A 22,328-nucleotide genomic window follows, 5' to 3' on the forward strand; every position below is an offset into this window, starting at 1 on the left:
CATTTGTTTGATTCGTAAAATGTCTAAGAACTTGCTACTTCCAGCATTCCTCTTTCTATGAGCTGTTTTTAAAAAAATTTTATAAAGGAGATTCACTCGAAGTCTGTTTGGGAAATAACAACTTGCCTTAGTTTAATCAGACCTTGTTATAGAGTTGTTTTGTGTTTTTTTTTTTTTAAAGCAAATGGCTTAGATAACAGTAAGTGATTTAGATCTGTATTTGTTGTAACAGTCTAAGGAGTTGTCCATAAAGCTAAATGCCATGTATAACACACACACACACACACACACACACACACACACACACACAGACTCACATGCACACAAACACAGGCATATACATACACACACACAAACACACTCACACACATGTGCACACACACACAAACACACAGGATGCGGCAGACATGTGGTGATGAGCTTCACTGTGACAATGATTTTCATTTTATCTATGTGTCAGAATTTCACAGGAAGTGACTTACATGCAGAACTACGGCAGTCATCTCTTGGTAAGGTTGGAGAGAGGGTAGCATCATATAAGTAAGGCCACTTCTACACAGCATGGCGCTCTGTACGTGTGTATAAGCCGGTGTCAGATTTTCAGTCTTTTCATGCGTTTGTGCAAGGTGTGTCCATACTCACGTTGGGGCATGCATATGTGGCGGCCAGAGATAACCAACTGTCGGGTGTCTTCTGCAGTCACTTTCTGCCGACCCTGAACCTGGAGCTCACCTACTCAGCTACACTAGCTGTCTAGCAAGCTCCAGGAACCCACCTGTCTCCACGCCGCCCGTGCTGGGGTTACAGGCGCGTACTGCCATGCCTACCTTTCATGTGGCCACCGGGGATCCAACTTCAGGTCTTACAACTGTGCCACAGGCGGTTTGCCGGCTGGGCCATCTCTTCAGCTCCATTTCTAGTCTCTGAAAAGACAACTTTCACGTTCGTCTCTTTTCTTCTCAGGACGGGCAGCCGGGCCCATGTTTATCCAAATGGATCCTTGGTTATTGGATCGGTGACAGAGCAAGATGGTGGCGACTACTTGTGTGTGGCAAGGAACAGACTGGGAGATGACCTGACCCTGTTGCACGTCCGCCTAAGACTGACACCCGCCAAAATTGAGCACAAGCAGCATTTTAAGAAGCAGGTGCTCCACGGGAAAGACTTCCAGGTTGACTGCAAGGCTTCTGGCTCCCCTCTGCCTGAGGTGTCCTGGAGTCTGCCTGACGGGACAATGCTCAGCAATGCCGTGCAAGCAGATGACAATGGCCACAGGAGCAAGAGGTACACCCTTTTCCACAACGGAACCTTGTATTTCAACAAGGTTGGAATTGCGGAGGAAGGAGATTATGTTTGCCATGCCCAGAACACCTTGGGGAAGGATGAAATGAAAGTCCACCTAACGGTTGTAACAGCCACCCCAAGGATACGGCAAGGCTACAAGACGAACGTGGGGGTCAAGGTGGGAGACACAGCTGTCCTGGACTGTGAGGTCACTGGGGAACCCAAGCCAAGCATATTCTGGTTGCTGCCTTCCAATAATGTCGTTTCGTTCTCAAAGGACAGGTACGTATTCCATGCCAATGGATCTTTGTCCATTAATAAAGTGAAGATGCTTGACTCCGGGAAGTACGTGTGTGTAGCTCGGAATCCTAGTGGGGATGACACTAGAATGTACAAACTGGATATTGTCTCTAAACCTCCATTAATCAATGGTCTGTACACTAACAAAACTGTTATCAAAGCTACAGCCATTCAGCACTCCAAAAAGCACTTTGACTGCAGAGCAGACGGGATCCCACCTCCCCAGATCGGATGGATTATGCCGGACAACATTTTCCTCAGTGCTCCCTACTATGGAAGCCGAATCACAGTCCATAAGAATGGAACCTTGGAAATTAGGAACATCAGGCTTTCTGACTCGGCTGACTTCATCTGCGTGGCTCGGAATGAAGGAGGAGAGAGTGTGTTGGTGGTGCAGTTAGAAGTACTGGAAATGCTGAGAAGGCCAACCTTCAGAAATCCATTCAATGAAAAAGTAATCGCTCAGGCCGGCAGGCCCACAGCACTGAACTGCTCTGTGGACGGGAACCCACCACCTGAAATAATCTGGATTTTACCTGATGGCACCCGGTTTCCTAACAGACTGCAACACTCCCCGTATCTGAGAGCAAGCAATGGTTCTCTCATCATCTATAAAACAACTCGGAACAAGACAGGAAGGTACCGCTGTACAGCTAGAAACAAAGTTGGCTATATCGAGAAACTAATCCTATTAGAGATCGGGCAGAAGCCTGTGATTCTCACACATGCAGTAGGGACGCTAAAAAGTGCCAGTGGGGAATCTCTATGGCTGCACTGCGTGTCTGACGGAATCCCCAAGCCAAGCGTCAAGTGGACTACCCCAAGTGGTCATGTCATAGACAGGCCACACGTTAACGGCAAATACACACTGCATGAAAACGGCACACTGGCCATCAAAGAAACAACAGTTTATGACAGGGGAAATTATATCTGTGAGGCTCAGAACAGTGTTGGCCAGGCGGCAGTTACCGTCCCGGTGATGATCATGGCATACCCTCCCAGAATTATAAACTACCCACCCCGGAGCATGCTCAGGAGGGCAGGAGGAGCACTACAGCTGCACTGTGTGGCCCTGGGAGCCCCCAAGCCAGAGATTGCCTGGGAGAGGCCAGGACACTCGCTGCTCTCAAAGGCAAGAGAAAGGAAAACCCTGGGAAGTGAGCTGCTTTACCCACGAGGTACCCTGGTCATTCAGCATCTCCAAACCTCAGATTCGGGGGTCTATAAATGCACAGCACAGAACTTCCTTGGCACTGATTACGCAACAACTTATGTTCAAGTAATCTGACAGGAAATCAAACTAAAATTGAAGAGTCAACATCCAAAGGGTTTATTTTTTCTTTTCTCTTCTCTTTTTTTTTTTTTTTGGAAGAAGTTTAATGAAAGGCAGCCATAGGCATGGAAATGAATCTGAATACATTTACAGTTTCAAATTTACAATGGACATGCAAAAGAGACTTGTAAATAAATGCTTCATGAACTAATAATGCTGAGTTTCTATGGATTTCAACGCGAACTCTCAACTTAAGGCACTTTGATTTTGCCAACAGATAATGAACATTAAGAGAAAACGATTCACCACAAAGTAACAAATGGCTAACGCACCTGAATTTCCAGTAAAGAGACCTTTCTCTAGCTACCAACTGCCAGCTGCCTAGTGCCTGTCTTCTTCCAATGTTACAAACATTGCACTCAGAAAGGAGACACAATGGGAGAGGTTCCATTTGCAGTCTATGTAAATCTGAATGTACAAATATTTTGTCACTGGTTTATAAACATTTTGATAAAACCTACAGAAAACAAGCACTGACCTGTTTTGATTATGCTTTAGCTAACCATTTGTTCACACAGAAAGTAGTTTTCATTGTTTTGATACCCGCATTAAAAAACAAACAAACAAAGAAAACAATCGCAGGCTAGCTTTTCCATTTGTAAAAAGCAGCCGAATTCTCACACTAGGAAACGTGAAAAGGCTGTCTCACATTTGTCCACGCCGCTGTCACCCTGAAAAGGAAGGCTTTACACCTACAGTGGGACTTCTTTGTGACTTTAAAACCTAGCTAAGGCACCCATTGTTTGGAACCATTTGTAAGAAAGATTTTCTAAGAAGGAACTGCTCCTTTACATGTAATGAAGTTTCACTGTATTAATTTTTTTTAACAATTCACTGTACTTACAAGTTTAATTCAACCGGAATATATACGGGGTATCATAAGATTTGCCTCTTTTGGTCTGAAGTCTGGGATCTTTTATTTTTTAGAAAGATTTCTCCGGCTTCTGTCCAAATATTCATCTATTTATGAATTGTAGGAGCCTTGCAAATGACTAACAAAAAAAGCCACAGGTCTTGTTCAGTTAGCTTAGAGCACTAAAACCAAGAGCTCTGGTAGCTTGTGCCCATCATCTGAGACTTAATTCCACTGTGTCTCCATCATGCTTCAGTCATGAAGTCATGAGGCGATTGCTGTTATCATTGGTACTTGATGACTGCCAGAGGTCAAATGATACCCACACCTCTACTTTTGGATGAGGAAGGGTAAATAAAACAAGAAATGCAACTCTGAAAAGAATCAATCTACAAATAACACATATATTAAGGGACTCTTATAGGCAGGAATTATGGTAAGTATACCCAATTCCATTATATTTCAAGGTCCGATTTAATGAAAGCTGGGCTTTCCATACGACAATGTCCTATCTGCAGAAAATCATAAAGTTTTGCAATAGAGTTTTCCCTAATGACTATTTTAATACCAACCACATACACTTGCTATGAAAGAAAAAAACTGTCAGAGTGCCAAATTAAGTGGCAGAAAATATGACAACTAAATTTAAGATGCCAGTGGCTTTCCTTACAATGCACATGGGGAAACAGTTCTAGGTTTTTTTCCTCATCTCTCACAGCAGCTCATAACTAGAGGGCCTTAGTGTGACTTGCTTTCCTTATCTCAACAAGCAGAACAAACAGCAACAAAGGTATAACCATTGCCGTAACGTGCAAACGGATTAATAAGTTGACTTCTGCAAAGTATAAAGTGCATACAAACGCTATGAAGTTATAACACTCCTACTGCTGTTGTTTGCAATGTTGAGCTACCAAAAAAAATGATGCATGGTTCAAACTGAAACTGGAACTTGAACTATCAATAATCACCGAATAAGGACCAGAAAGGACAGAGTATGACTCACTAGGCACGACATTCACACTTCGGTGGTTTTGTCAATGCAGTCGTATGGTGTATTACACTGAAGAAAAAAAATAGCTTTGTGGACTGTAAGGATGACTCTGGAGAGGAGAGCAACCCTGACATTATGAGACCACGGAAATGCACTGCACTGTCTGGAAGCAGACAGAATGCTCACACAGCGGAAAGAATGGTCTTTGATGTTTGGCAAAGTCTTTTCCAGCCCAGAGTAAACACAAAACAAGCAGGCTGGAGGGATGTGTTTCACAGTGTACAAAGCAGTTTCACATGGATGCTGCCACGGCAAAGTAAGCAGACATGTATGTATTTGAGGTCATCTGAATGAGTCAAACTTTGCAATGAGTAACTCGCCTAGGAAGACATAAACTATTTATATGATGATCTGTAAAAGCAATGGTCTAAAGTTGTACCAGCTACATTTTAAAAAGTAGATCTTACATGGTTTGCTTTTCATAGACAATCTAGTCACAGTATGCTTGACTACACTACCTGTGAAATCATATAGCAAAAAGAAAATGAACCCAACAAAGAATACGGGAGGACCCTACACGTGTCTTAAAATGCCCTGCAATTTTCACATTCAAAATTTTATGCATCTAATTCTAAAAAAATATTATATGGAATATTCTTAAGTTACACAAACCGATCATAATTTTACTGTATTTTTCACTCTAATAGGAGCAAATTACCACATACTTGAAACAAAATTAAAATAGTTACTATCTCTTTATAATAAATTTGATGTATAATTTTCTTGTGCTTTTTGCTCCAGTTTTATACAGTGTAAGCAATACACAACCAAGACGGACACCGACATTAATAATTAAATTCAAAATAGCAAATACTTACCATACAAAATTAACAGTAAGTACACCTTGGATGAGTACCAGAGCCTTCTGGACTGTGGAGCCAGACTCTCTGGAAACCGTGTCAAGTCTAAGCACAGTAGAATCTAAGGCCAGCTGTGAGACTTGTTTTAATTTTTTTCCTCTCAAGTTGGCATGAGGTTCTTGAAGAACCAAAAACTGGACAGTTATTTTCACCAAAACTGGCAGTCAGTAAATGAACTGATTCCACCGTGGCTCTTCCGGCCTCCAGCGGTTACATGCTGTGCCTTCATGAAGAATGGGGTGCAAGATCTTGCCACTGGAAACAAAGCTGAGTGCAGTCACTTCTAAGAGTCTCCCCGGCATATCTCAGGGCGGGCGGCTCTCGCAGAGGCCCTGAAGAAACGGGAAGTACTACCCAACCATGTCTCAGCACCTTTGGACCACGACAAAAGCAAAGCAAAGTCCTTCATAAATGTCAACCAAGTTTATAAAGTGCTTACGAAATGATCAACATTTCAAATGAGAATGGTGTAAATAAGCGTTCGCCCCACCCTCACAGGTGAGGAAAGGGTGACTGTGTCACACTCCTGTGAGAACCTCCACATCTTTCAAAGCAGTGGTTTGGTCCACCACAGGTTTAAAAAAAAAATCATTAATTAATACATAAATATTTAAACCTACCATGATTCATTCTTTATGTAAATATGAGATAAAAAAGCACCAGTTTCAAAAGGTCTGCTACCACACTATCTGGAGTAGGCCTGCACGATCCCCATTGTGAAACCTACTTTGAATATGATAAAAACCTAACCACAACGTCGTTACTTATTTAAATACCTCTGCGTGAAATGTAGCATAAAATAGGGAAGCATAAATAACTCAAAAGACCAAAAGGAGATGTCGTATGATAACTACTAGATTTGATTTTCTGTCTTTCAGTGCAAACATAAACGTCACGTCTTCTTTTTCAGACTCAAAAGTGTGAGGGATGCGCACAGGGAGTCACTCCTTGCTGTGGCTGGTTACCTGGGGGAAAAGCAAAGTTAACAGTTACAGGGGCAAGCTTGTGCTGGCAGATAACACTTCCTCGCTGGCGCTCCTCTCGGGGACAGCCTCCCGTGATGGGGGTACAGACCAAATGGCTAACCCTGGGCCAATAGTCACAAAGTATGAACAAATGTATTCTGCACAGGGGCCAGCTCCATGTGAGAATCTCTCACACTTGTCAACACCAGACCTTGGGATTACAGGCACTGACTCATCAAAAGTGTTCAAGAGCTGTGTTCCAGCCTACGGTAGACAGTGGAGCAAGCAGACACACTCTTCAGAGCCACACGCATCTCCTCAGGACTGATTCTGAATACTACAAAGACAATCTCTACCTCCCGGGCTGTATTCTCAGCAAGAATTTTAGCTCTAAAATCTCACTATTTTATTGTTTTAATCACAGATTATTTAATAGAGCATACCTACTAAGCAACAGGTAGGAAATTTTTTTTTATTTTACTTCATGTAACCAAAATTAAGCAAGGCTAATTGGAAGACTAAAAAATTCTCATGTATGCCAGAACAGAAGAAAGGGAGGAGGGAAAGTGATTTAATTCTATTTCAAGGAGAAACATACTTAAAAATGGTACTGGAGAGTTTATCTAATTATTGTTTATCGACAAAAAGATCAGGAATCAGATACTGGGGGTTAGAACCTGAATAATCAGGGAAGCAGAAGAAGCTACCAGTGACCTCCTCTCCAGTTGTTCAACCCCAAAGGGCCGTGATCTCTTTCTGCCCTCCCCCCACTACTTCCTGTCTCCTGTCTCCAGTCCTCCAAAACCTCTATGGTTAATTCTCACCAGCCAGTGGCTAGCTCCGCCCCCCTGACTCAAAGCAAACTTTATTGCCAAGAGCGCAATGAAACAGAGGACACAGTGCGGTTGCACTAAAGCACTGGGTGCAGAGGACACAGCGCGGTTTCTGAGGAGTTCACCGCTGCGTCCTTCAGGCTTGTGGCTGCTGATTCCCAGGTCTCCCCCAGCTCCACGCGAGGTACTTACTAGAAAGCTGCTTCTGGAGCTGTCGTACCAGGGCGGCTGTCTGCTGCTGTTGCTGGGTCTGCTGCAAGCCTTGCCTGGGGAACTGCAATTGCAACAAGGGGAAGCCTGAATCAGCGTTTCCGTGCTACGCAAGGCCCGGGCTGCACCTTGGGCTGTCTAACCCACTATCAGCGTGCTTAAAGAGAGAAGGCTCATCATGCCCAGTGTGGAGAAGCTTGCCCCTGCCCACAGCGCACTCATTACGCAGTTGGTACGCAGTGCCCTTCGTGTGGGCATTTGCTTTTTTTTTTTTTTTTTTTTTTTTTGAGTCTCGAAGTGCACACTACGGAGGAGGCGGCCCTACTTGTTCGAGGGCCACTGCTATCTCATGCTTCGCCGGCCGATCCCAACAGCCTGAGCCTCTCTCAGGCAAAATGGGAGAGTCGTCTGGTGTGGAGATCTGCCCAACGCCAAGGGGCCACATGGACAGAGCGGAACCTGGGAGGCAGAGCATGCACTGGTGTAGCCTCATCTGGGCCTTGGCCTCCACCTGACAGCCAGGGCAGGGCGGGCAGGGCGAGCAGGGCTGGACACCAGGAGCTCCAACTTGAGGGGTCTAGGGGCTTCTCCTAGTGCTGTGTGAGGGAAGACCAGAAGTATGATACCAGGGACTCACGCCGCAGTTCTCTCCCTCAAGCTCACATGAGAAACTGTGGCAGGCGTCCAAGGGTGGAGGGGGATGGACCAGTATTTGGTAGACGAAAACATTCTTTTTTATTGCAATCCCCGGCCGTACTGTGTCATCCCTTAACTGCAGATGCCAGACCGGTGCTCTTTCCCGTTTTCCCTTCTGTCTTCCTTGGCTACCCTCTTGCTGCCTGGAAACAATCGGGATGCTCTGAAACAAGCCTCCCCCACTCTTAGTCATGCACAGTGCTGGTCCCCTCCCACTGACCCCAGTCTGTGCTGGTTGCTAGTCTCTCTGCGGAGAAGCGCTGAGCAGGTTGGCACAGCACCCTAGAGAGCACCCCAGGGGACGGAATGGTAGGGGCAGAACCCGGCTAGGAAGGAGGGAGCTCCGTGAAGCTCAGCCTTCCTCTGCAGGCCTTTCCAACAGCAGCTCTCTGCTGGCCAAACGTATCCAGGGCACGGAGGCCGAGGTAGCCCGGCTCTCTCCATCTCCACTCTGTCTGCCTCCAGGAGGCTTAGAGGCCTGATAGGCCCGCAACACGTTTGAGTTGCTTTTCCTTGGCCTGGCTCACACCTCTGAGGAGTCTTTTTTTAAAAAAAAGACCATTCTCAATGAGAACTGTGAATGCAACATGATTGTGTCTTCCTTGGAGATCCTCGGTAGGACCCGAAAGTAGCCTAGGATTGTTAGCGGTGTAGGGAATAAAAATTCAGACCACACAGCTAGATGCTAATTTTGGATAAGCAATGGATAATTTTTACTTCACTAATATTTAATATTTCATGTGACAAAACTGCACTGAGTCCAAGCAGCCCAACAGAAGATTTGAGATAACTCTTTCGCTAACTGCTTGTCTGAAATTCGAATATAACTGAAAGTTTAATTTAGAAGGCGTTGCCAAGCTGACTCTTAAGTGTGTATGACACCAAAAGCTGATATGCCATTTCCAATACAGTTTTGGGGAAACAGACTAAAAAGCATTCCTTAATAGGGGAAAGTCATAAGGTAAGTACTTTTTTTTTTTAATTCAACTCTTTCTATACTTTTGCAGAATCCTACTTAACAATTCTTTCAACATGCCAGGCACTATACCAGGCATTATAAGCACATACTGCCATGCTTAATCTGATGTAGGGTTGAATATCCTAAATTTGTTCAAAACTGTTTGGGACAGGTACTTTTGGAATTCCGTGTGTGGCAAAGGATAACTCTCACCATGCCACGTAGGGCTGGCTTTTACACCCCCCTCCCCAAGTCCTATCCCCATTGTACTTCTGAAGTCAAGCATCCACATGGTTGCTTTATATAGAACACATGGAAAGAGCCGGATGTCTGCTCTTGTCATCTCTGGCTGATTACTCTTGCATTTTCAGTAGTATTTGAATTCGGGCAACGAATACAAAGGAGTATGAGTCATTACTGCTAATACTCTCACGATACAGATGTGCGCTGTGTCATCTGGATTCTGAATCCCAAGGGCATTCTGAGAATCATCTCCGTTTCTCTGAATAGAACAAAAGAGTTTCTTGAAGAAGACCAGTATGCTATTTTTGCCTGTGGCTGCTGGTCAAAGTTACAGTAATTATTAACTAAGGCAGCTGTCATGTGTATTTTTGAAAGGCAAAATTCAATACAATAGGACCCTCACCTAAGGACCACCGTATTTCAGGTCATCTGATTAAAGACATCATAAGATGAAAAGTTTTAGTAGCATGGGGTGAATATTATCTTCTTAAATGTTGAAAGCAGCTTGAAGGAAAAGATGAGCTATACCTGTCAAGTGTAGTCAAAAGTAATTTAATCATAACATATAAACTTTAAAAAGATTGTACGTCAGTGGCTTCAATTATGACAAAGGTTGAGATACCAGACCCACTTCCCCAGAAAGGGCAGAGTCGCTGCTAGTTGTCCTCCCTTCACAGAAGACAAAGGACACAGCATGGATTCTAAGTTGTTAGCACACGTAACTGAGGGTCGTGGGCGTTTCTTAACATTTCATTTCATTTCCCAGAAACGTTTCCTGATGACAGCTTAAAGAAGAGATGATTTCTGTCCTAAGGCAGAATTGACCTTAAAGACACTTTATTACAGGGATCAACTTGGCCAAGGGTTTTGGTAGTCACTGCCTACCATGCCCCAGCTGATGGCGCCAACTAAAGGAGACCAACGGAGGTAATAGCCGAAAGGCAACAGATCAGATCCTGCCTTTCAAGATCACTTACGTTTAAGCTTTCCACCAGAGGCTCCCCAAATCTGTCTATCTCTTGATCTCCGTTAAGGCTTCAACTATATCATTCAGAATAAAAAAGCTACAGTCCTAAAGCCCAGGACCTCCGATTGTGACCTCCCTTGGAGAGAGAGGGAGAGAGCCTTTCCAGAAGGAACCAAGTCCAAGTCCGCATGAACTTTGTCATAATGGAGTCTAATACAGGAGAGAGGTCTTCTCATAGGAAGGGACACGTGGGCACATGGGGCAAACAGTGGGTCAGCCACGTGACGAGGAAGCAGAGCCTGGCCGCTAAGACAGCTAGTGCGCGGAGAGGCTGGGGCAGAGCTGTGGGGCAGGCTCGCCCACCAACCCGCAGACGGGACCAACATCGCTGACTCCCGGTTCCGCGGGAACAGGGAGGAAGAACATCCCCGCTTTTAAGCGACCTAAGCTCATGCAGCTCGTACAACAGTCCTAGCAAACCACAACAACGTCTGACGCTCTGCAACTAGAAATATGCAGCCACTGCATGCTGCCCGCCACGTACAGCCCTGCCCGCCAGCCATTTCCTGCTGTCCCCTGTCCCCTGGTGTCAAAGCACACTTGGCCCTTGCATGGCGGGCTCCCTAACACCTGACAGGGCGCTGGCCTCTACTGAGCACACCGAATCAGAACTTACTGGATTCCACTGCACCTCCGGCCCACAGGGAGCAGCAGGGCAAGTCACCGGGAGGGCGGCGACTGCGACTTACTCCTCCCTTCAGGCAGCATCAGTCAGAACCCTGGAGGGGTCCGAGCTCACCTCTCCTCAACATCCAGCTCACCACCCTCTTCTCCAAAGACAGGAACTGGATGGGAGAGCAGGCCCGGGACAAGAGATGGTTATTATGAATAGAATCCAAGGCATTTAGAAATAGAGACTCGCAGTGAAAGTCATCACAGGGGAAATTTGTGAATTTTTCCCGCCTTAAAATTGCTGAGACCTTGTGTCCTTGTCATTGACCTACACGAGTAGTTAAAGAATAGTTTCACATTTGTTTTCTATTACGAGGCAACCGGAAAGAGGTATAGAATACATACCAAAATACCTTTAACAGTACTATTTTTGAAATTGGCAACAGTCACAGTCCAATTTTTTTAACAGCCGAGGAACTGTTCAGCAACTGAAAAACACAACTACATCATCACAATAATTTAAAAGTATGTGTGTATCCAGTGTCATCACCTACTTTCAATCCCAGCACTGCGGAGGCGGAAGCAGGCATCTCTGATAGCTCGAGGCCAGCCTGAGCTAGTGAAATCCAGGACAGCCAGAACTATGTGGGACCCTGTCTCAAAGGGGGAGGTGTTAATGGTAAAGAGAAGACTCCATTGTTAAAGGCTCACAACTAATAAATAAATACATATATAGCATAGGTACCCAAGCGTACTGTATAAAGTGTACCTAAGAAAGAATTATGATGTGAACATTCCTATAATCCTACAATTTCTAATGCTGAAACTGAACTTAGATCTGAACATGTTAAGCTTCCTTGCCCATCCTAAGACTCACACACACTCATACACACACACACACACACACCATTTTCTCCCTGTGCTATAACTCCTGCTTGGATTAATTATGAGAGATTGATCTCTATTGAAACAATACTGTGTTTCTCAGTAAGAATTTAAATCATTCTTCTAAAAAGGAAAAAAATGTAAACACCCACTATGTATCTCCATTAAATTACTATTAACAAAGAATTTAATTTCTCTGAAATCACTTTCTCAGGAGCAAAACGAGGAAAACTGTCATCTTTCATGGTCTGAATTACCTGCTCAGCCCTTGGGAAGGTAGCGTGTGAAGCCAATGGTGGGTCAAACACAATCTATATCATTAAAAATCACCAGTACTGCCTTAGAAATCCTTATTACGTCTCCACGTTCTTTACACACGATAGCTCAGTTAAATATTTACAGAACTGTGGTCTGAGTATTCCCTTTGATGAGCTATGGCCTCAGTGCTAGAGAAGTCACTGGGCTGTCTTCAATGATTTCGCACAACTCTATTGCTGCTTCAAACTACAACTGGGAGGTTAAAAGAAAATTTCCTTCTAGGCCTACAAATACAGTTTAGTAACAGAATGAAGTGTCTTCGTTTACCTTACACAAAGGAACTTCTACAGTTAAGGCATTCGGTACTGCCATCCAGCACACGCTATGAACAGAGCTAATGCTATACCTTCCACAAATCCTTTTATATTTCTCAAATGTGGTTTGAATAAGACTGGTCTCCATAGGCTCACATATTTGAATGGCTGATTCCTAGTCGGTGGACTGTTTATGAAGAATTAGGAGGGGTGGTGGCCTTTTTGGAGGAGATACGTTTACTGGGCTTTGAGACTTCCAAAGCCCATGCCATACCCAGTCTTGTGCTCTCTTCCGGCCTCTGGCGGGCAGATCGGGTGTTAGCGCTCAGCTCTCACCATGAGGGCCCTAGACTCAGCCTCAGGGACTGTGTGCGTGTCCCCAGAGAAACGCTTTGCTCTATGTTGCCTTCGTCATGGTGTCTCTTCACAGCAACAGAAAAACAACCGAGACATCATATACCACACCCACATATTAACTGAGCTAATATTTAGTAACAGGTAGGAGAGAATCTCTCACCCAAACGCCAACCCACTCCCTAAACAAGCGCAAATGCAGAGGACGGAGGTCAACATCATGGCTGTCCTCTATCACGTTTCCCCTGTATTTCTCTACAGTTGCCATCAGTGAACCTGTTGCTTGCCAATGGCTGGGCTGATGGGCCAGTGAGCTCTGGCAATCCTGCTGTCTCCACCTGCCCAGTGCTGGGGTTCTGGGCACATACCGCCATGCCTAGCTTTTTGCAAGTAGGTGCTGGACATCTGAAGTCGTGTTCTCCTGCTTTTGTGACAAGGACGTTCCCAAATGAGCCATCTCCTCAGCTCCTAAAGCCATTGTTCTTTAAAGTAACAATGACACATCTCAGGGTGGCAGCCATATATTTGTGTAACTGGATGTTTAAAGTTCCATTGTAAGAAAAAACATAGATTAAATATAAATAACTATAGGTAATTTAAATATGTGAATTTTATTATTTGTGAGGAACACAGCATGCATATTTCATTTAATTACATATCTGAATCACGAGCTTAAAATATGCAGTAGTTATCATATATTCAATAATAATTGTAGCTCTAAATTTAAAGTTTGTGTTTTTGTTCAAATAGTACTGTACAATCATTTTCTCGTTAGCAATTACTAGCTATACAAGTTACCATTATCAAATTTTTGGGCTCCTTACACTGATATTAAAGGCTTCATTTGCATCATAAATCACTAGAAAGGCATAATTATGCGATAGTTACTTCCATCAGTGTCACACACATAATACTGTTAGCAACACACAAACCACAGCCTGAGGGTCTCTGTTTTACTTTAGGATAAAGATTTAGGATTCTCCCACTCAACATCAGATGTTCCAAATTCTCAACATGAGCTTTCTGCAGAAACTTTGGCTTTCTGTCAAAACACCTTTAGAAGGTGTCGTGTACAGAAAGAAAACACTGACGCTACCCTGACATTTTTCTTTGCCTGACATAATAACCTACTCAACAGAAAGAACAGCTTTTATTGTTTTACAGTCTTGGGGATCAAACCCAGAGTCTTATGCATGCTGGGCAAGGGCTCCCCGCCACTAAACATCTTCAGCCTTAGGAAAGATTTTTAAATCGGCAAATCTCATCTAACTGATGCTATATTGAAGTTGGAAGGAGAACTTAAACAGCTCCTTGTGGTGGCAAATTTTTTTAAAAATCAAAGGGGTCAGATGCTAGATTTCGCTTTTCATCCATGCTTTCTGGGGATGGAGAGATGGCTCAGCATTAAGCTCTTCTGCGTGACCTGAGTTCAGCTCTCAACACCCAGGTCCCTTCAGGCAGCTCATAACTGCCTTTATCTCCAGTCTCTGCGCACTCCAACGCACAACCCAACGCTCAGACGCGCAAATGCACAGACAATCAAAACCAACAAAACCTTTTAAAAGCCTTTCCTTGTGTTTGAAACACGACTTAAAGATAGACAAGCAACAAAGGGGAAATTCTTCCTTTGAGTAGAATACCATCAGTAAAAAACAAACGGCGACATTTGAAAGCAAGCGTTTTTCTCCTACGGCAGACATGGAAAAGGGCAGTTAGCCACTGCCAGCACCGGTGGGTGAGTGTCTGAGGGGCAGGAGGAGAGATGGGATCAAACCATTCCCACACATCACTTAAAAACGAGCAGTTGGTAACTTTGTGGTGGGAAACTACCAGGCGCCACCTCCACGGCGACTATATGAATACGCTTGTGATGTACTGGTCGGGGAGGGCAGCGTCTCTTCAATACAGACATGGGGCGGAGCAACATTTGGAAAATGAATAACTGCCCCATCATCACTGAGACAAAGTGCGGGGCATGTAGGACTGCTGTGAACCCCACACCGGAAAGGGAGACACGGAATTTAAACAGTGTATGATGGTGCGGAGTCAGGAAAACGCAGGCGGTGGAGGACACTGGGCCCCCACGGCAGTGATCCCCGAAAACACATTGACACATCACAACATCGCACCCGTGCTCAACTTCCTGACTTCAGAAATCACAACCAGGGAGTCCTGTGTTTGTGGGTTTGCTTGCTTTGCCACACTAAGGATCCAACCCAGCCCTCACTCACGAGGGGCAAGCACTCTGCCCACTGAACTACAACCCCATCCGTCTTGCTCTAAGGGAAAAGAAGACAAACAAGCTGAAATATTTAGGATACTTAGCTTTAAAGAGGCACATGGCTATGGCATATATACATATGGTATGTGGGGACCAGGAGAAATCCGAGGACGAGAGTGCATCATAAAGCAGATGTGGATAAAGGCACTGATTCCAGATAAAAGGTCCAGGCAGCTTCTCTGTACTGTTCTTACAACCTTTCTGTGGGCTTGAAGCCATGTCAAAAACCAGTTAGAACTAACTTCTGAGTCGAACGCTGGACCTATGAGAAGTATTCCATCTGGAGGTCTTTTTTTTTTTTTTTTTTGGTTTGTTTTTTGTTTTTGCTGTTGCTGTCTTTTGTTTTTTGTTTGTTTGGTTTTTTTTTTTCATTTCTAAAAAGCCAGCTTTAGGCTCCTGATAACAAAGGGGCAAGCTTCATACCACCTCTACTTAAAACAAACAAACAAAATTATCAAAGTAGATTGCAATGAATGTCATAAACATTTTTAAAACAAAAATATTCAAAACTGGAGAAGCTAGAATCTTGGCATAAAGGAACTAAAAAAAATTGGGATGACTCAGCCCACCAAAGCAGCAGGTGCTATACACTAGGGGGCTCCCTCCTAGGCTGATATCACTGGAGACTCCTGCTTGGGTCCAGGCTGAACCAGGTAATTCCATAGACCCTTGCTAATGTGCTGCCATGGCTTCCAGGCTACTTTTCTTCATGACAGATTTGTGAAGCTGGTTTTCAAGTCCCCATGGTGGTGACAACCTCCTCCTACACTGGTGCTTCCCAGGGTCCCAGGAGGACAGCAACCTACAAGCCTCAGGCAAAACAGAGAACAAGGCATTGAAAAAAAAATCACTGCAGCTTTCAAAACATCTGCATTAGGTACGTGTTCCCAAATTCAATCTGAAAAGTTAAAGAAGCGTGGACTGCAGACTCTGAACAATGTGCAAATTCTTGCAGAAAATGCTAACTGGATAAAAACAGATTTGGTTTCATTATTAAGGCCATATTTTACGAGGGACTTTCATGCTCTCTAAGAATGTTACAAAAAATATCTAAGTGAGATAATCTTTTACATATATATGAAGTCATTCTTTACTGTTTATAGAAAGTGTTCTAATGTCTCACTGGTAAGGTTTTTAATCCATTGAATGCTCTGCAATTTGTTTTCCAAAAAGTAAAATAGTGTTATTCATTAAAGCACAATGTTTGTGGCATATTGAAACGTTTACTAGTGTCTATTAACTATTCATTAAAGAACAAATAACTAATATGCCAACTACTAAACCAACAAAACCCTGACAGAGGGATACGGGAGCTGGCTGGGTACATTCTGACTGTTTCACTTTTAAAATTTCATGACTCAGGACCACGGCATCTGCTTTGAAGGAAAAGCCCATATCCCTGTTGCAAAACACCAGGCCCTTACCAAAGGCTGCTGGGGCTGCATTGCTTGGAGACCAAGGGTCTGACTCTGGGGCTGTGAGGGCTGCTGGGGCTGGGGGGCCTGCTGGGACTGCTGCATCTAGAAAGAAAGAAAGAAGATCACGGTTGACCCTTGAAATTGTGGGCGGAGACACATCTGAACCGTGTTTACTGATGCGCATTTTTATCTATCCCACTACAGCGAAACGGTGGGGGGCACAGGCTCAGCAATGTGGCACAGGTGACTGTCTTGCATTGTCTGAGCCCTGCGTCGTGTACTTAAGAAAACAGGGGCTGTGTATCCAGCCACCCTCCCCCCCCGCCCCCGGCTGTGCTGTCCACTAGATAGCTTATGAAATGGGGCTGAAGTAGGTACGAGATAAATGATGCATGGAAAAGGCAAGATGCAGAAGGCTGCTGCAGCACGGCACACTGCCTTACCATAGACTGCTTCCCCCCTAGTGCTCATCGTTCAACCCAGGGCCTCATGCATCCTGGGCAAGTGCTCTACTGCTGTGGCACGCGCCTCTCGTAATGCCAGGTGTGTCGACAGGTGGGGTTATGCTCCAAATCAACAATACAGAGTACAGGGAATAATAAGCAGACACACACAGGGCGCAGTGGGGATGGGAGTGGTGGTGGTGGTGGGGTGGTTATTTTCTAGTCTGAAGCACTTCACCTTAACTATCGTGATGTTTTTAAGTAACTGGCGGTGGGATAACGTTTCTTTATGCCAGAAATACCCAAACACATTGGCAGTGAGCTGTGAGGATGCTATGATATGTTAATGAAGGCTGTGACGTCATGGAGTAAAGGCGGTCTTTCGGCTACAATCTGAAGGGGTCACTGTCACATCAGACAGCCACTGACAGAAATGTACATTGTGTGGTAGCCGGTGCTCACTGTCCAGGGACATTCTGTGCACTTAACTGTTACAGCTTCTCTCTCATCCTCTGCCTGGCCACCCACGAGCTCCCTATATCTCACTCTGCCAGGTAACACAAGCAACAAGCAGCAATTATCTTCTCTGTGATATTTGGGGGACCCCTGAGGAGCCCATTTTTATTTTTATTTTTTACAGGATATAAAACTAGCCCATAGAAATCTTGAGATAAAACTACCACATGGAACTAGAAAGCATGTCCAGACTAAGCCGGCTCAAATACACAGCTCTTGGAAAATGATTCTAAGTCACAGAAGAAACCATGTATGCACCAGGTAGGCAGGCAAAATATGTATTTTTCTCTCAGTGGCTTTTAATTACTCCATCCAAATACCCTATTCTGATGACCCCGACTTGATTGTCACAATATACGTTTTTTCCAATTTTGTCTGCATATTATTCCCCAAATTATTTGACTTTTTTTTTTAAAAGAGTGAAAACAATAAACAGCTACTCCCAGATCTGCAATGCGTGTAGATTTGGCATCCCAGCAGAGGCCCAGGCAGAGAAGTTTCAACATAAGCAGTGCGGGCAGAATCAGAAGCACTGCAAATATGAAGCCACAACCCACTTGGTTCTCTGCAAAAACCCTTCCAGAAAGATGAACTTCTCAGTGGCTGACTTTTCCCTTTAATGCCAACAGCCAATCATAAAAACAGGAATAAATGTAGTTCAGACACGGGAACAAATCACCTTCCTTTCTTTATCTCCAAGGGAGATACTGCTGATAAGAGATATTACCAGGCATGCTAACAGGGAAAAAGGTGCATGTTACCTACTCAGGAGATGGCTCATTTGCAACCTTGAAAATGCCCTTGGGAGGCAGAGGGTGGTAAGTGAGCAACTCAGCAAGGATCCTTGGTGAGTTGGAGGCAACAAGTCTTAAAAACAGAGGCATTCAAATAGCTGTCCTGAAAAATATTACCAAACTTGTAGAAGGGTGGTTTAAGAACTTATCATTCTGTTTAATAGCTGTCTTAATAAAAATGCTGGAAATAATATCAAACCAGTGCTTTACTTGAATTTTTGTTTTATTTAATTCTCAGTGCACAGGTAAATAATCTTTCCACTTTACTAATGACAAAAGTCAAGAGTAGGCTTCTTGTGTTTTGGGTTTTTTTTCCCCCACCTTGACAATAGCATCTATACAATGAACACAGTGGTAGGCTACACTGATTCAAATCAGCTACCATATGTTATCAATAACACATAACTTTTAAGGTATTATATCCAAAGGGAGGATGTGGTCATGGCCACCTTATAAATTGGAGCCCAGTTCTAGAGGGCTTGTCGTGACTTCTCCTTGTTATCCTTAGGTGCCATCGATTCTGTAGATCATACTACATTCAGACTTCAACTTCCCTTGGGCTTACGGCTTCAGCTCTTAGTGGAACTATTTTTTTTTTCCCTTTTCTCTATCCCAAGGGATGAGTTGAGACACAGCTTCCTTTGTGCTCCTTTCTGCGTGACAGCTTTCTTGCCTGTTTAGCTCGCAGAGCACAGACGGCTCTTCCCTCGGACATTGCCTGTCCACTGGATTGCACGTTTCCCAGTGTGTCTATGTGAGCGCATGAAATAAAGCTGCGTCTCACTTTGGACTGGAAATGAGAGTCCACTTTACCAGTCTTAGCAAGACGTCTCCAACACAGAAACATCGCTCATTAACGATGAAAAAAAAAAACTGGCACAGATTTAACATCATCATCATCCTGTCTGCCTTCCCTTCTTCTCTGCAGTGCTGGGGATTAGACCCAGGGCCCCCGTGCACTCCAGGCGGGCCCTTTAGCTGGGGGTCACTTCTTCCATCCACAGTCTGGCCTGAACAAGGAGGTCAGACTCAAGAGCATGCTGCTGAGGGGAGGGGATGTTTATCTTGCAGTCTCGAGTGTTTGTGTGGGATAAACAAACGGTAGCTCGGTGGGGGTCTAACACAGAGCCCTCAAGATTATGCAATCTCTACTTCTCTAACCCCGTGGCTTAAAAGCAGAGTTAAGGACATCAAGGAAGCGGCTGTAAGCAGTGTTTGTTCCCGTCTATTTCTCCCTCTTGTAGATGAAATTTTGTACTCAAACTGTAGGCCCTTAGTCAGTTCGTGACTGGGCAAACAGAGGTTCATGTTCAAGCTAGGGCATTTACAGGGCCTCCCCACAAAGCTTTGGGAAATGGAGCCTCCAGCCCATCCATCCATGGCCTGGCAGGTACAGATTGACGAGAAAACTCCTCGTTCTTGGAACTGCAGTGTACTAGCTAAGTGGCTGGTGTCAAGCACACGGGGCTCCTTGGGACTCACTGCTTCAATCTAAAGTGTCCTTTCATTAACGAGAGCTCTGGGTCTGCACTACCGGAAGGGATGGCATTGCCCTCACCTCCCTGCCCCATACCTGGAGGAGTCTCTGCTGCTGTCGAACTTGCGGCTGTCTGGGCCTCATTGGGTCCTGAGGCAGGGGCACCGAGGGGAGGTTGGGATGTGCGGGAGTCAGCACAGCATCAATTCCCCCGCCCACCAGAGCGCTCTGCTGTAGAGCCTGGTGGTTCAGTCTGGCAAAGAATAATGCAACTTGTGTTCAGGAACCGGGCGTACCATTGACGTGTCAATCAGAGCCTCCAGCATCTTACACACATCCACCAAGAAACAATTCGTGTTCAGTCATCATGTGTACAGTTAAAAATGGGACAAGGCCAGAGGATCAGATAAAAGATAGATCTGACCACATTGAAGAAGAAGAAAAAATAAAAAAGAAAGAAAGAAGATAGTAAGCATACTACTTTTTGGCCAAGTAGTAACCAGACAGAAATTACTTCTAAAAAAAATGTTGTTAGCAGTAAGTGAATTAAGTTAACATTTACTCTGGGGCAGGCCACAAGTGGAAGGGCTGACCAACAGCTATTTCATTATTCCTCATGTAGCCCTATGAGGTCAGCCGTTGTATTATCTAACCTTAAAAAAAAAAAAAAAAAACCAGGGGATGGAGATAGGGAAATCGCTGAGGGTCACTCAGAAAACAGATGGCACAGGTGGGATTTGAAACCAGAATCGTTGAGCACTGAAGCTCAAGTTATTGAACTTTGATAAGCTGCTGTTTGTGACAAAAATGCAAAATGTAACGTGTGTTTTACAAATTAGCTTATTTCCCACAATGTGCTACATCTACCTTCCTAATTTTCAGAGAGTAAATACCTGGGGCAGACATGTAGGTAGTCCCTGACAGTAACACGTGGGAGCCCAGTGCCTCTCCACTACATGGTGCAGAACTATACAAACCTAACTTTTCTCAACTGTACTATCCAACGGGACTAGGTCATATGATGAATGATAATGATTTTTATCTGTGCCGTCCAATGAAATGGCCTTTAGTCACTAGGGCTAGTTACGCAATTATCAGATCTTAGGCCTAAACAAAACCGAAGGTTCCTTGGTCAAAACAACGGGATTTCAAGAGATGAACGGAGCATCTAGTTGAAGCACGGGGCTTCCGTAAACGCCAGGTCTTCCGTGTCCTCTACAGAGACCACGAGCCTCAAAGCTAGCCACGCTGGCCACGGGTGGCCGGTGAGCACTTGGAATGTGACTAATGTGCCTGCAGAGCTAAATGTGAAGCCAATCTTGATGCGTTTAAAGTCAGCCAATGCATGGACAGCGGCTACAGCAGTGGGCAGCATAGACACGCCCTGTGTGGGCGGGACCCACTAAATCAGGACCAAACGGCGAAGCTCGGCCGTGAGTCGGCGCTGAGGTGGACAGGGTTAACAACTAAGTTGTATCGAAACTTTGTCGGGCACCAAATATAATTAGTACTGCAACAACAATGACAAAAAGAAAAAAAAAAACTGCATGGGTCCAGTTAGCAAAGCCTAGTAAAGGCACTGCTAACAACGGTCAATGGTTTCCTCGGATACTTTTAATTAAAAAAAAAATCTTTTGAGAAAAAAAGGGGGGGCAAAGAAAGAACTCTAGACTAACAACACACTGGAAAACCTTAGGCAGCCCACAAGAGAAGGCGTGAGTCAAAAGTAACGTCCTTGAATGAAAGAATTTGGAACCTCTACTGCGTGTTGATTAAAAACAAAAACAAAAACAAACAAACAAAAAAAGAGATGTCGGGAAGCAAATATAGGAGCTCAAAAAAAAAAAAAAGGTCACAGTTATCAAATGCCTGGAAGACGTGTCACAAACCCAAGGCCGAGAGGGTTTTACTATTGCAATTACTTCAACAGGTATCACCTCTGGGAGCCGGCTACGGGGGGCTGCAGGTACGGCGACGCCTGCTGCTGCACGTAGCCGCTCGGCTGCTGCTGAAGCTGTCTCAGTCTTTCCATCAGCGCCGGGCTGGAGTGCGCAGCCGGGTAGGCCCTGGAGCTGTAGCTGGGGGAAAGGACCATGCCACCGCCAGACTGCTGCTGCGGAGCCGCCTGTGGTTGCAGAGGTGTCTGCTGCTGCTGCGTTCCGTACATGGTGTAACCCTGGGGCAGGGTCTGCAGGGGAGGCACAAAGGAAGAAGTCAAGGTCCCAACCAGCACCCGTAGTATGTTCATAGCAGCATTATTGGTAATAGCCAGAACCTGGAAGCAACCTAGACGTCCCTCAACCGAAGAGTGGATAGAGAAAATGTGGTACATTTACACAATGGAGTACTATTCAGCAGAAAAA

The 22,328-nt window shown here is 44.7% G+C and overlaps 2 protein-coding genes across 9 annotated transcripts in view; one reads left to right on the forward strand and one right to left on the reverse strand.

The window, feature by feature from the left end:
• Positions 1-3,387, forward strand: part of Igsf10 (immunoglobulin superfamily member 10) — a 28,479-nt gene extending 25,092 nt beyond the window's left edge. For both annotated transcript variants that reach the window (XM_040754379.1, XM_021231711.2), the window contains exon 7: positions 964-3,387. In XM_040754379.1, coding sequence (XP_040610313.1) covers positions 964-2,872 — 1,909 coding nt within the window. In that variant the 3' untranslated portion in view covers positions 2,873-3,387. The remainder of the gene's footprint in view (positions 1-963) is intronic.
• A 3,133-nt stretch (positions 3,388-6,520) lies between these two features.
• Med12l (mediator complex subunit 12L) overlaps positions 6,521-22,328 on the reverse strand; it is a 307,049-nt gene continuing 291,241 nt past the window's right edge. For 6 of the 7 annotated variants that reach the window (XM_040754386.1, XM_040754384.1, XM_040754385.1 and 3 more), the window contains 5 exons: positions 21,903-22,153; positions 20,062-20,218; positions 16,742-16,837; positions 7,672-7,753; positions 6,521-6,646 (listed from right to left, as the gene is read on the reverse strand). In XM_040754386.1, coding sequence (XP_040610320.1) covers positions 6,594-6,646; positions 7,672-7,753; positions 16,742-16,837; positions 20,062-20,218; positions 21,903-22,153 — 639 coding nt within the window. In that variant the 3' untranslated portion in view covers positions 6,521-6,593. The remainder of the gene's footprint in view (positions 6,647-7,671; positions 7,754-16,741; positions 16,838-20,061; positions 20,219-21,902; positions 22,154-22,328) is intronic. The other variant, XM_040754387.1, reaches the window with a different exon arrangement.

This window comes from Mesocricetus auratus, unplaced genomic scaffold (assembly GCF_017639785.1).
Source record: "Mesocricetus auratus isolate SY011 unplaced genomic scaffold, BCM_Maur_2.0 Super-Scaffold_100011, whole genome shotgun sequence".
NCBI classification, from domain to species: Eukaryota; Metazoa; Chordata; class Mammalia; order Rodentia; family Cricetidae; genus Mesocricetus; species Mesocricetus auratus.